This window comes from Melozone crissalis, unplaced genomic scaffold, assembly GCF_028551555.1.
Source record: "Melozone crissalis strain CALT ecotype California unplaced genomic scaffold, PUWL_Pcris_2 ptg000027l_1, whole genome shotgun sequence".
Taxonomy (NCBI): Eukaryota; Metazoa; Chordata; class Aves; order Passeriformes; family Passerellidae; genus Melozone; species Melozone crissalis.
This window is the reverse complement of record NW_026535805.1, coordinates 42,288,005-42,303,017: the sequence shown is the minus strand read 5'-3', so window position 1 is coordinate 42,303,017 and position 15,013 is coordinate 42,288,005. Positions and strand designations below refer to the sequence as shown.

Here is a 15,013-nt window from a genome sequence, read left to right as displayed (position 1 = left end):
GAGATTTCTTCCAACGTGGACTTTTCTTCTGTTCAGTGATTCTGAGTGGCTGTATGTACAGCTGTAGCAAAACTCTTGGCTGTTCACAGATCCAGTTGGACAGATGGAAGCAGCTGTTCATTAATAATTTTTATCCTCATTGTTTAGAAAGAATAAAGCACAAATCCAGAATATCAGAGTCTTATATTTGCTGACTTTTTCATGTGTAAATCTTAGTACCAGGTTTGTTATTAGACCGAGTCAGTGCATTGTTGCAGTGCAGCTTTGCTGCAATAATTTTATTAACTGATACAAAGTCAATGCAAGTTACATATCTTAATTTCCTAATCTTAATTCCTTGTATTTTTAGATTGTTTTCTTCAGCAATTTTTTGTACAACAACAGTTTGAAAGCTTTCATCAAAATTGAGTAATTGGCTTGAGTAACTGTTTCTTCAAGAGCTACATGTCTTGCCTTTTAAGTGAGTTCATCTCTGTAAAATGCAGGAAATTCTTTGAGACTGGTAGAGCTTGCATAAAGATAAAATTGAGATAGTGGTTTATTTTTAAATATTTACCTCGTGTATTTTTTTTATCTTAAGACATTATTTATCTGCCAGTACTTTTCAGACAGATATGAGGCACTCTGGTGAGTGTAAAATTTGAGAAATTCCATCTATTGTAGGAGCTGTGAAAAAAAACTGTATTAGTGTTATAGAAGAGACTTTTTAGTAATTTTAGCTATTTTGTTTCAGCGGGAAGGAAATATGCAGCTTTGATGTTAACTTTTGCATTGTTTGACACAAAAAAATTCAAATAGTTGGGAGCATTTTAAATTGTCTGGTATTGTTCTTTTAATTCTAAGAAAGCTGGCCTGATTTTGTGAAGCATTTTGAGTTTGACAAAATTGACACCAACAACCTCTGCTTGCTAGGTCCTTGCATAGTTAGATTTAGGAAAATAGAACATTTTCTCTTACATTATTGTCTGGAAAAATTTGTCCTTTTTAAACACATAATGTTATGTTATTATGTGTTTAAGTAGGATAGCACATTTAAGCTGTAAGAGGAAAATGGATCATTAAGTTCTTGCTATCATGGTCATGGAAATCTCAAGATAAAATAATTGTGCATTTACGAACTGTCACTGTTGCTACCTGTGCTTTTTGACCTGGTTTTTTGGCATGTCACTTACCTTGTTATTCTTCAGCCTACTTTTGCCATACTCACTTGACCAGTTCCCTACTGATAGCTTTATAAAATGTGTACTGCCGTCTTCTTTTGTTTGAAGAAAGATTATTTGGAGCTAAAGAACTCCACTGAAATCACTGCCCCTTCATACTAACTTTTTTATGGGCATAAATCTTGTGTTTAAGAACCTTAAATATGCTAAGAGCTAGACCCATGCAGGAGGCAATGAGCCGTGTTAATGGTCTCTCAGTAATGCCAGAAAGTGTTTGCCACTTACCTTCTATGAAATATAAGTTTATATTTTGTTCTGTGGTAACTCATTAGGAAGATAGAGATGAACTCTCAGAGAGAAGGATAACAAGGTGGTGTAAAGTAAGAACAACGTAAAGGCAGGTGGGCTGATGCTGAAGCAAAATGTCATCAGAAAAGACATGGTTAAGATTTAAAAGTGTGAACTTTGTGCATCTGGCTGCTGTCTTGTGGAGCTGGCAAGCAGATTTTCTTTCTTCAGTGCTTGAAGAAGCTGTTTGTGGTTCTGTGATGAAACTGGCTAATCTCTGGTTCACCTCAAGTTAATCTTCCAAATGTCCCAGTTGAGACATAACTTGGAATAGATCTCATATTTCCTATGGCCCAGAAAGACAGATTGCCTCTTTATGGGAAGCAGAGCATGCAGAGTGAGAAATACTCCAGGAGCATTCCCTACTCCAGAGGATAGGGAAAACTTTTAACTGTCTGGTATTAGAGATACAGATTGTAACCAGAGTTGTGTGTTCTGGGCTTCCTGTTACAAGGTTACCCACACTAAATCTAAATTTCCTCTTTTTTGCTGTTGTGGTTTTATCTGCCACAGGGCTAGGGACTTTTATTTTTAATTTTTTCAACCTAGTTGAGTGAAATGTACTTTACATGGTCCACTGGTGCTCTTTGCCTTACCTGTGAGGCAGATACTACACAGACTGAGAATGCTGCTCACTATACCTGTACCTGTGTGCTGTTGTGTGCATGCATATATTTATATATGTGAACACGGGGTGTGATTTGTCTGGTATTTTCTTCACACAGCATAATAGTCTGCTATTTATTATTTATGTGGCACTATCAATATATTGAATATTTTGTGAATGAAAGGCAAAAAAAGCTGAACACTTAACATTTCCAGCTCTTGAGAGACCTTGTCTAGAAGGAAAAGATGAGAGGGTAAGGATAGGGAGGGGATTTGAGGAACGATTAGAAAGATACTGTTCTGTAAAATATGCTTTACATTCAGCATAGTTTCTAGCTTTTACATTCCTTTCTCACTGAGATTTTTATTAGTATTAGAGGCTCTAAGGAGCATTTGTAACACAACAGTGAAGTGTGAAAAGACATTTAGGGAACTCTATTTGAAGAATGAGAGTATAATGGTAATAAAATATTAAGGAGTCTATTTTAAAAGAAATGAATGAGTGGGCTGACAGTGCTGACTAAATGGCTTAAGAATCAACTTCAGAATAATAGGCATTAATATGAAATGAGGATAGATCTTGAAAGTAACAAAAAACTAGGCTCGAGGAACAGAACAACACAAGCAAATATGGTAACATCCTATGTTAAGTGTATCATACACCAGCCCCACTCACTGTGCTGGCAAAAATCCATAATAGGAGTTTGTGCCCTAGTTGTTGGGTGCAAATGTGTGAAAACTAGAACATTGTGTTTAATAGCAGCTTCTCAAAAGTGAAAGTAGAATGGAACTGCAACAGAAATGAACAATCCCAACAAAAATAGCATAGGGATTTGTGAGTAACTGCATGAACCATGTCATTAAGGAATATTAGGCATTAAGAGTGTTCATTGTTGGCTGTTCCTTAAGAAGTGAATTTCAGAGGTTTTCTGCAATCAGAGTTGGCAATTGGGAAGTACTTGGGCCTGAGTTCAGAGAGCAGGCATGTTGCTTTTGGACTGCCAATGGATCTAAATGAACAGAGATGTCATATGCAGTTTGACATCATTCGAGGTATCACTCTTCACTCTTTCCTGCTGCACACATCTGCAGCTGCTGCTTTTCTGCAGATATCTGAAGGCAGCCTCCCACCAGTGCATTACCTTTGGGGACAGTGGGATGGGAGATCATTCCTTCCATTATGGATGAGTGAGATAAAATGCAGCACGGAGGAGTTTAATGTTATTTTCCAAACAAAACATTCAATTAAAGTGGAAGCAGACAATTTGCAGACATTTGCGTTTTTTCCTCAGAAGAACTGAAAAACATTTTGTTGTGGATGAGCCATAAATGTTGTGTGGGCTGGGACTGTATAACTGATTCACTTGGAATTTTGTAGCAGTGCCGTGCTGCTTTTGATTTTCTAACAGCTCAACCCCAAAATTAAGTTAATTCTTGTATTGCTGTACTACTATTAAATATGAGTGTGATTTATTGTACCAAAATATTTAAAATTGTTTGACCTGTGGTGTGTTATGCTAACAGATCTGATGGCATGGAATTGTGTTGTGTTGAAAGAAGACTTCTTCCATGTAGGAGTAGTTATATTTATAGAGAGCCAATATAATGATAGTCATACTAGTGGAAGAACAGTCATGGCACTTCCAATTCTGGTTTGGCATTCATGGCATTTTACTATTCAAGCAAAACTGTACAGCTTGTGTAGGGAGGCCCACGAATAGAAATGAATGTGATTTTCCTATGACTGATCTCATCATTGACTGAGGATTTAATTCGTGTTTCCTGTTGGTGAAGATGTTGAAGAACCCAACACGCAGAGGCTTCTCTCCCAGCCAGTTATTGTGTCTTCTAAGTTGCAAATCCCTGGCCTGCCCTTGCGCTGGGAACAGCAGAGCAAGCTCCTTCCAAGTGTGGCTGGGATCCCAGCCAGCAAAGTTTCTAAGTGGAGTACAGATGAGGTAGGTTCCCTCTTTGTCTTCTATCTTATTACCACTGTCCTTGAAGTCTGATTTAGAGCTTTAGATTATCCCCATAGATTAAGAATAATACATGACTACTCAGAGGATTAGACTCAGCCAAGTCTAATGTAAGTGATCCCCAAAATGCTCATCCCGCTGCCATCCAGCTCCAGAAGCAGAAGTATTCATTCATATGCGTATTGATGCAGATAAATATGTGTATATACATATATATGTATATATATGAAAGCATATTCACTGGTGTTGTAAAGAGAAGTGCTAAATGTATGGCCCAGCATATCAAGTGCTCATGGTCTCCACTACCAACATCTAGTCCCCACACAAACATTCTGGAGGAATGGACCCCAGTGTAGGGGTCTGCATGAAGCAAGCAGCTATTCCTGGTGCATAGTTTGGATGTGGTGCACTGCTTTGGAAAGAGATTATACAGTGCAGAGAGGAACTGTATGGATATGGTCAGGCCATAGCACCTGATTTTAAGATTAGAGCCTCTGTTCGGTTATGTAGCAATGCTTGGGCAGACAGAATCTCGTAATTGCTTTACTTTCACAAGTACCTGTGACTGTTCTCTGCACCCGAGGCAGTTGGATCTCATTTAATCAGAGAACAAAAGAAGCATGACTCGATGCACTTACAGAACAAGGTGGAACACCTAATATGAGACTGTAAAAACAATAGCTAAAAGACTTTAATGATTGTCAGCCTTAAAGACTATTTTGAGCAAACATGAGTCTAACTAAATCTTTTGTTGTATGCTTTGGTGGCAGGTCTCTGAATTTATACGAAGTTTACCAGGATGTGAAGAGCATGGCAAGGTGTTTAAAGATGAGGTGCGTAAAAAAGGACAGAGACAAGAAAGCTTGGTAGAAATACATATAAATTAGTAGGATGAAGTGTATGGAATCAGAGAATCATTGGGGTTAGAAGAGCTCTTTAAAATATTAGGTCTAACCCTCCAACCCAGCACTATCCCTCTAGCCTCTAAACCTTGCCAACCAGCACCAGATCCAGATGCCTCTTAAACTCTTCCAGGGATGGTGACTCCACCACCTCCTGGGACAACCCATTTCAGTGCCACATTGTTTAAAGTCAGATGCAAATGTATGGAAGATTAGGTTGGTTTTCAGGTCATGAAATAGGAAGAAAGTAAAGAGAAAACCAGCTAAGTGTCAGCCAGGTCTTTTTCCATCTTTGTTCCTGCCAACTGAAATTACTTACAAACTTTTTGATTTACTGCTGTTCCCTCTTGGTCTGGTTGGACAAGATTTGTAAGTAAGGATGTTATTTTAGTTCTCCAGGATGTTAATAAGTAAAACAAAGCAGAGCAGTAGTTCGAGATAACCGCCCCTTAAAACTCCTTGCATCTTGTCTCATCACATTTAGCTATTGATGCTCTTCCTCCTGATATAGCCAATTTATGAATTCAGCAGTGAGTGAGAAGATCTGAACGTTCTGATGAGGTTCAAAGGAGCATGTACTCACTTTGTGAGCATGTCAGGTGTGCATTTCTGTCATCTTAGATTGTTTTTCCAAAGTTGTCATTAGGAATGGATAGGGTTTTAGATACATTAGGCCTTATAAACTAGGTTGTCTTATTTTTTTTTTTTTTGGTCTGCTCAGAAGTTTGTTATTCCTTAATGTTAATGCTTAGCTTCAAGAAGGCAGTTTGATCACAGATGCCAGAGTGATCAGGTGCTTATCCCAGCAGACGACCTGAATGGGCAGAATCAGCCAGGCTTTCAAGTGAAGAATAATTTTGCTGCTTAGACTTGGGAAGGCACCTCTTGAGGAAAATGCATACAAATGGCCCTGCTAATCTCCTGCAAGAAGCTTTCAGGCTGTGCTGTAGACTGTAATGACTATTACAGCTGCTTATCAAAGGACTGAGAGGCTGCATCTCTGGGCATTTGGCACTAGCTCAGATGTTGAGCATTTTAGTATTCAAGCCTGGATTGTTCCCTGTGTCACTTAGGGTATCTCATCAATGAATTTATTGCTAATCAAGTCAGCAAACAGCAAGTGCCACAGAGATGCTGAATTCTTAACACTTTCATTCTCAGAGGTGTGAGAAAATATTTCCCTTCTCTAAGATTCAGCCTCCCAGGCTTTGTCTGTGACTAGTAAATTAAATGTCCCCCACTGAGGTCAATGAGGTCATTGAGGCATGGACTGGCTGACATCAGTCGGTAGAAGATGCTGGTTCAAACTTCTATATGGAAATGAACCCTCAGCCTGCTTCTGTTAAGATGCTTCAGCTTTTTATTTGGGGGGCCCCAAGTTCACACACTTCAAGTTCTGAGCCCACCAAGTCTGGCTTTGTGTATGAAATGAGTAGAAAGTAATTGTGGATTACTACATGGTGCTGTCTTGACTGCAGTGTTCTTCAACTTAGAGTGCTGGGGTGTCATTTGCAGCATGTCTGATTCAGAAAACTTGTTTCCTACAGGGATTTAGACTGTGTTTATCTCAGGTTAGTATCTTCAAGGCTAAGCAGTGCTCCTGTCTAACCACAGTTGCATTTTATGTATAGCCATCCAGCTTACACTGAAAGTTTACCTACAGATACCCAAGTGATCCAAAGGTTACATAGGAAATGTTGGCCCCGTTGAAGCCCCTGAAGTGAGGACCCTGGGGGCTCTTCCTGTTGGGATTTAGCACTCCTGCTGAGAGTGTGATTTGCTTACAGGAGAATGTTCATTTGTAAAGTTTAGTAAAATATCAACAATACAAAGAAAAAATATTCCGTGTTTTGAAATGTTCTGTTATGTTTGTGTCCAAGAGGCAGTTTTATTAGCCTGGCCCCTATTTTCATCTGAGATCAAATTCATTTCAATTTGCTATTTAGTGAGCAGAGAAGTCTTGGCCTGAAGGGGATTCCAGCTCTATGGCTGGGAGTGAGATCCAGAAGTTTCTCCTATGGATGCTTGCATAAAAGGAATAACTAAGATGTTTAAAAGCATCGCTGTGCTTCAGTATAGTTGAATTACACTTAATTTACCCACTTTACTTTTCAATAGGTTTTATATTGTCAGTATGAAAATGAGAACCGTTTAGCTGAAAATTAGCCAGACAGTTGTTTTTGAGCAGGAAGAAGATCATCCTGTTCTCTTAGACTAGCTGATCTGTCTGAAGGTTGAAATCAAAGCTCTCCTGAAAGCATTTGAAAGTGCTTGTATTCAGCCAGTCCTTAACTTTGTCTGAAGTTGCTGGGACTTTTCATGTTTTCTGAAACTTTTATACTGCTGCACTGTCAGACCTATTAATAGCTTTGTGTGTTTTTCTTTTAAAGCAAATTGATGGAGAAGCATTCCTGCTAATGACCCAATCAGACATAGTCAAAATAATGAGCATTAAACTGGGACCAGCCCTAAAAATCTTTAATTCCATTCTGATGTTCAAAGCTGCAGAGAAAAATTCACACAATGAACTCTGAAGATAATGGAAAATGTGCACGAACCAGCTTTCTCCACTGGAGCTCATGTTTTATTCAAAGCACAAAGACTCACCAGAAGTGTTGAGTAAGGACTCTCAGAAAGGAAGAAACTGAAGTTCAGCACTCGTGGACTATTTATAATCTCCTGAAGCCAGTACACATCTGAATCCTTCTGGGAAGTGTTCAAGCTTTTGAGAAGGTACTGTGTGACACCCGAGTCAGCTGGTCTCATTTACCAAACTAATGGCGCTAATTCTCCATGGATGGTTAGGATCCCTAACTCTCTCTGGACATCAAGAAAACCTTCCTTAATTATTTATGCTGTATTATATAAGGGAACGTTAATATTTTCTAAGGATCCTTGAATTGTACTTCATGTACCCATTTTACTTTTCAGAAGCTTTTACTTCATTTTATCAAAATAAAAACTGATCAGCCAAAAATTAGGCTACAGGTAGCCAGATGAGACTGTTATGGCTAATGTGTATTTGTGCCATAGTTTGAAAATTAAACACTTAATGTTACATATGTGACACTTTATGCTACAGCATATTACTTTACAGATAATAAAACTGTCTGTTTGCTTGTAACAAAACAAACCTTGTTGGGGTTGAAATTATAATGCTTTTTTGATAACTGAATGTTTTTACTTTTGCACGATTACAAAACTGTTACGTGAGTTTTGCCACCAGCATCTTTCATGTATTTTATCAAAAGACCAGTATAGAGAAGGCTGCAATTGAAAAATAAAGTTTGACTTCATAGAAGATTTTTGTTTATGCTGCACAATAGAGTCCCAGCCATTTACATGGAGTCTGCTACAGTCCATCAGAACATGGAAGAAAATAGGAGTAATTTGAGGCAAGGAAATTAGCAGAAAAGAAATTACATTCAATTGTGTCTGCACTTCCCAGTCTTCAGCATAGTTACCACAACAATGGAGAAAAACTGTGTTCAAGCTAGGACTGCTATCCTGGTTTCGTATTCTACAGAGGTTTGCTTTCCCAGAGGTGGGAGAATTATTTTACTCACCACTTTCTAGCTGAAAACTCTTGATTTGTAAATGGATAAGGCATATGGAGAAAGGCAAAGCACAGGGAAAAGGATACTTAAATGTTTGTGGTGCACCGGCACATGCTAAGTGTACAATACATGCAATTCACCAGGTCATTAGCAGGCTGCAGATGTCATCAGCAGGTACTGAGGTGAGGCAACCTCCTTTCTTGGAGGATTACTATAGGGAAAGTCGTTGCACGTGGTATGTATACATGCAAGATATAAACCAGATGCACTTTATATGGGAGAAAGCCTAGCTACCTGTATACTGAGGACTGCTCCAGAATTACTTTGCAAGAAGAGAGAGAAGAGTTGGATCAGGTTTTTGGCAGCCCTCTGTTTAGTGCTGCAGTGGGCAGTTGCTCAGCTGTGGAACTGAGAACAAACAGAACATTCCCACTGCACAGAGCTGGGAGAATGTTACATCTTCCCACAGATTTTGCTAGGCTTTTCTTTGGCTGGAGTTTTCAAGTTTTCACTCTCTGTGTCCCTTCCAGATCGTGTAGGTGACTGGTTCCTGCCATAATATGAGGTGAAACAGGGTCAGTATTAAGTAACTTGCATTGCTCTGTTAATTTCCTCCCATAGCATTGCATAAATAATATTTTTTACATTTTGTTCAATATGTGTACGTTCAAATTGCACTCTTATTGTACTACAATACAAATAAAACCTGAACTGGAGCCTCTGTTACCTTTGTGTGTGCCCAGGACTCCCAGATGAAACCAGCTGCTCCTGATGGGTGTGTGTGTGGAGTGATTTCTCAGTGTAGCTCAGTGCAGCCAGTAGTTTTAAAAAAGCAGCTTAGCTACTGCTGTGTGCCCTCTCCCTCAACACTTACTCCCAAAGCTCACATCCCCCAGCTACTACAATCAGAATGTCATTTATAGCCCTGGACTTTGTCACCACTGGCACCTGAAGTTGCACAGGCAGGACTGTAAATAGCTAAATTCTTCTGTTTTCTTTCATTGTCTCCTTCTGCGTAGTTTATTTTCCTCTACCCTCTGTGTCTGTCCTGTGTGCCAGGTCTACAGCGTGCAGTGATAACCAACAAAGAGATCTGCAGCTCAACAGAGATTACCTGGGGATGTTAGCACCTCCCTGGATTTTTATTTACAACAACTTACAAAGTACTGTGGTTTAAGAAATTAATTTAAATTATTACTGTTTACAAGATGTAGAATAAACCTCACTTGAGCCCAACTTTTTATTCACGCAGCTATCACAAACAATAATGAGGACATACATAATCCTTACTTTTGTATCCCATGTGATGAGGTAGCTGAGTGTAGCCACCTCTGTTACAAAAACTACAGTCAACAAATTTTCTTTGTTGACTAAAGAAACTAAAACCACTCATCAGACCTACTGAATCTCTGAAATGGCATTGGTTTTTGTTTTGTGTCTGTGGTAGCCCCGCCCTCACATTGGTAAAGGTTCCCTGGAACCATGTGAAGCCTATAGCAGGAGAGTTTGGCCATCAAATGCAGCCATCTCTCATCCTGAAGGATCTCCCACTGTCATCACTGCCTTGGAGTCACCCCTGCACAGCCAAAATTTACCAGAGCTTCTGTGATCTTCCAGGCTGTGTGTTTGAGTGTTTAAAGAATCATCGTGACCACAGGGGCTGCTTTGCCTACACTGACATTTTGGAACTTGTGGGAGATTGGTCTCTAACAGAAAGCAGTGTTTTAATAAAAAGCCAGTTTTTATTTCTAATTAATGCAATGGGTCCTGGCTGCTGTTCCTATCACCAGGCACTTGCCCAAAGCCATGCAATGCCAGACAGCAACCCTTGGGATTTTCACACAGAAGTCACGAATGGAGTGTTGGCAAAGAGAGAAGACTGTGGAAGAAGAGAGGAGAGGGCTTCTGCTCTGTGTAGGCAGACAGAGTCACCATGTGGAGAAAGCTGATTTGTTCCAGGGAACAAATTTGGAAAGAAATGTTCCCTCTGCAGCACCAATGCACATGGCAGCATCCCAGATTGCTGCTTTGAGAGCTTATCTTAGAATGCCTATTTAGTAAATTCAGGATTAATGTTGAAACAAAATGTTTCATGCAAGAAGAAAACAGCAAAAGTCGTCATCCTGTAAATTGAAAATCAGGCCTACCATTTTAAACCACTAAAATTATTATATTAGGCTCTCAGCAATCATAACATGAAGTAATAGTAATAAGTAGATGTTTAATTTGTGCCATTTCAAAACATTAACTCTATTACCATCTAAAGCAGTGAAATGCTCATGTTGGCTCATAATTTTTTAAATTCTTACAATCAAAATATCTGAATTTTTCAAATGCTCCTTATAGAAAAATAATACATAACACATGAAGTAATCCAGAAAATTTTATTATCTCTAGACTGCTCTAAAATCTACATTTAAAATAATGAAATTGCTGGAGTTTTAATTTTTTGTTAGAAGTAGCCAGTACAATAAAAAAAGGAGGGCATTACTAAACGTAGCTTTTAAATATACATACACTTTGAATAGAAAGAATGGCACAAAGGGAATTATTTTGACAAAATATCAGATGCTCCTGAGAGGAGTGCTGGGTGCACCATCAGGTACTGGAGGCTTGGGTGCCTCCCGCCCTGTCTTTACCGGGGTGGGCAGAGATGCTGGGCTCCTCACCTCAAAGACCAGGGACTCCAGGAAGTTCAGTGTCCTGTGGATTCTCTTTGGGCATGGGATATCAAACACATGGAATGCAGCCACCAGCGCTGCCAGAGCCATGGTGCAGTCATCGAGCTGGGCCAGCTCTTCCCTTTCTATGTACAGGGCAAACTCACATGAATTCACGTTGAAGGGATTTTTCACTTCCAGCACTGGTGTCACTGCCTTTACCTAAATTTAAAAAAGGCTATTTCAAATGATGCCACAACATTGCTACGATGAACAGGTCAGAGAATGAAATAAGCCTGAGAACACTCCTTTGAAGCTGGGTAGTATTTCTGTGAGTATTTCTACTCAAAAGGCAGGCTAATGTCACCTCTTCCCAGAACTAAGCTGAGCCACCAAAAGCCCAGGTGATGTGCACATGCAGGTGATAAAAGGAAGAGAGACCAAGGTTGCTGGTGCTCTGTCTCCTACCTCCTCATTCACTGCAGCAAACAGACTGGAATCATCTCCAAAGACTTCTGGCAGAAGCAAACATGCAGCAGTCATTTTCATATCTGTCAAAGGCAAGGATTTATACTAAATTACAAATGAAAACTTTCTGGCACTGCAGTATCATCCTGGAAAAACAGATTGCAGTCTATGTAATAGTTAAGAGCTCAGTAGTGGAGCTGTTGTTCAGTCCACTTTGAAGAGTAGTTTGTACCCCAGTCAATATTTAGACAATTCAGCTGTCAATGAACATTAGTGCCAAATAATTCATGGGACTCTGCTACTCAATATTACAGTTCAATTTTCCTCACAATAAGTAAGTTGGCCATTGGGTTGCTTTTAGTTGAGCTTGTGAGCTGAGCAGTCTTCCTGCTCTCACTGCCCTTCCCCAAACTTCTCTCTCCCCAGTAAACTGAAGTCCAGGGAGTCCTGTTTCCAGGACTCTGCTTTGAAGGCTGTGGCACCAGCTGGTGCTGCAGAACCTCCTGACACCTGGTATCTACTATGCCTCTGACTCAGGTGTTATTGAGTATAACATCTTTTTTGCAAGTCAGGCTTCTGATGTTATGTGCTTCACTGAACTTACCTCACCATGCATTTATTATCTAGGTGCCAGGATAAGTTGTTTGTGAGAGAAAAACAGAAAAGGAAAGGCCTTGGGACTTTACTAAGGCATGAGTCAAAATCTCTGTGGACATGCTGTATAAGAAAAAGGGAAATTACTTACTACATCCATAGATTTCCTTGGCCAAAGCTATGAAAAGAAAGTCCAAAAAGGCTTTCTGGATTAGACTATTCATTGCAGAATTTTAATCTACCATGAGTACTTTTGTTTTTAATCTTAGCAAAGGAAATCCTCAGAATTTTAACCTACACTTCCTGCATCTTTCAAAGCTGACCTGGCAATAAATGGAGTGAAACTGCTATAGGACTCACATGTGTTCATATGGTGTGACCTTGGATTGACATCCTGGAATTATTATGCCTGTTCGACAGAAAGTGATCTAGGGAGGACTTCTCAGAGAGCTGAGCTTGGGCAGCTGGGAAAGAATGGCAATTCTGAGTGACTGCTTGAAGAGTTCTGTCCCTGGAGGACCACACTCCCCAGATTTCTCACTGGCTGAAAGAAGCTGAGTGTCAGCAGGTATTTTCTCCCCACAGCCAGGATACACGGACCTCACCAGAGGCACCAGTCTGTGCCCTTTTTCCTGCACTGTTTCTCTGCAGAGTGCCAGAAATGGTTAGTGGGAACTACTACTTTTATTTTACTGGGGTAAAGATTATAACCATAGAAACTTGACTTGTAAAGGAAATTGCGTCTTTTTTATGGGGCAATTTCTAAAGCAGAAAATTAGTTTTCTGCGCGTATTTTTAGAAAATAATAAGCACTCATATCTAGAAATACATGCTTCTGCTCATCTAGCAATACTTATTTTAAGGTAATTACTTACTTTATCAAACCTGCAGTCTTTTATTCAGTGAAAAAAAAGCTTCAATACTTGACTGACTTAATTTTCCTACTAATTTAGTAGCTTTTATTCTCAATGCTTCACCATGACTCTATATTTTCAAAGAAACCATAACATTTTTAAAATGCATTTGCAGTACAATTGAAACTAGTTTAGTTACATAAGTAAGAACAATTAGCTACAACAAAACTCTGATATTCAGAGCATAGGAGATTTGTACTGACATTTCAGAACGTCTTCCTCTGTGTGCTGCTTCAGATTTTCTTGCAGCATAATGTTAATTGGATTATTCCTCACCACATACAAGGACAATATGTTTTCTGAATAAATCTCCAAAATCTCGACTGTTTTCTTATGAATGTCCATGTGTGTGAGAAGCTGGAACTCCCTAAAAAGCTAAAAGAAAAAAAAGTATTTGGTATTGCAAACCTCAAAACCAAAACTGTAAACAATGCATGCACTTTGAAGACAGGATAAAACTAGCTCAGTTAAATAAGATTATAAACTCAAGAGGGTGATGTAAGTTTTTTTCAAAGCAGGGAAGGAATACATCAAGCAATACCAAACAGTGACACTGGTGGTGTGTGTGGCACCTTTAACTCAGAATTGAAGTGATGGACCTTTTAAAATGGGATTTCAATATGAATTAAAGAGAACATTGCTGATGGATAATTCAGTGGAAATATCCTGTGAAATACACCCCTACAGATGGATCACATCTATAACACAGGATTCAATGTTATTATTAAAAATAGCTCTGTTACCTGATAAGGGCATCTTAAGAAAGGAAATAGTCCAAGAACATCTTTTAAAGGTGCCTTATCGCTGATCATCTTTCTCCGTATTTCCATTGTCACATTCATTCTGTTTTCCACTTCTTCCCAGTTCCTCTGAGTTTTCATATATTCTCGATTAAGCCACTTAATATGTAAATCCATTGCACTGCCTTTAAGATGAGCAGGTTCTTCCTATGAAGAAATTAAGGACAGAATTATAACAAATCAGCCTTTTTATCTGATTATTCATCTTTTTTAGCTCGTGTCATTTGATGTGACCTCTGTGATTTGAGTGTAGTTGAGCTCAGCAGAAAGGGTAGTGTGGTTTCAGTTCCAGCTCCCTGAACTCACCCTCGTATTCTAAGTTAGACTAAGGTCTGTTTTCATATAAAACTATACCTGTCAGCCAAGTCCCCCAAGCCCAAATTGCATATTTGAGGCTATTCATGAGTCAGTTCTAACGACAACTCAGTATTTAGCAATATTAACTCTGTATTACCAAGAGAATTTTAGTATTCTCCTCTTACCCATACGGGTCCTAAAAGCAGGACAAGTAACTTTCATTTATGCAGCTGGAATTTTTACCCCCAAGAACACTGATAAATGGCTTTCAATACTAGGATTTTAGCTGAACTAAAATCCTAGTATTGAAAGCCATTATTGAGCAGTTTGACTGTTAGTGTTTCCAAAAAGTATTTTTGTACGTGAGGAAAGTTAACAACCTTCCTCAAAATTAATGTTATTGTCCCTGATGTAATTCCAAAGCCAGTAATTACTGAGAGGAGGGGTGGTTATCCAAAGCAGTACATCAACTGGAGTAGCCTGAGTGTGTGTAGCTCATCCATCAGTGGACACAGGGAATTTGCTCACTGAAACAAGCTGAGGGGCACAGAGATGCACAGCTGGTACAGTTACATCCTCAGGCTGCGTTGCTGCTGACTTTTCCTGTCTGTATTGTCACTGATGCAGCTGTGATTACACATATGGGCAGCCTGTGGGTCAATGCCAGAGGGAGTTGAGACACTTCAAAATGCCCCCCCAGAACATTCCCAACACAGAGCTGTGAAACACAC

The 15,013-nt window shown here is 39.4% G+C and overlaps 2 protein-coding genes across 7 annotated transcripts in view; one reads left to right on the top strand and one right to left on the bottom strand.

Annotated features, from left to right (window-relative positions):
* Window positions 1-9,259, top strand: part of L3MBTL3 (L3MBTL histone methyl-lysine binding protein 3) — a 78,323-nt gene extending 69,064 nt beyond the window's left edge. For all 6 annotated transcript variants that reach the window (XM_054280179.1, XM_054280182.1, XM_054280181.1 and 3 more), the window contains exons 20-22: window positions 3,909-4,072; window positions 4,861-4,923; window positions 7,383-9,259. In XM_054280179.1, coding sequence (XP_054136154.1) covers window positions 3,909-4,072; window positions 4,861-4,923; window positions 7,383-7,526 — 371 coding nt within the window. In that variant the 3' untranslated portion in view covers window positions 7,527-9,259. The remainder of the gene's footprint in view (window positions 1-3,908; window positions 4,073-4,860; window positions 4,924-7,382) is intronic.
* A 1,694-nt stretch (window positions 9,260-10,953) lies between these two features.
* SAMD3 (sterile alpha motif domain containing 3) overlaps window positions 10,954-15,013 on the bottom strand; it is a 41,658-nt gene continuing 37,598 nt past the window's right edge. Inside the window, exons 8-11 of the mRNA XM_054279834.1 lie at window positions 13,929-14,132; window positions 13,389-13,560; window positions 11,678-11,760; window positions 10,954-11,431 (exon numbers count right to left, since the gene is read on the bottom strand). Coding sequence (XP_054135809.1) covers window positions 11,114-11,431; window positions 11,678-11,760; window positions 13,389-13,560; window positions 13,929-14,132 — 777 coding nt within the window. The 3' untranslated portion in view covers window positions 10,954-11,113. The remainder of the gene's footprint in view (window positions 11,432-11,677; window positions 11,761-13,388; window positions 13,561-13,928; window positions 14,133-15,013) is intronic.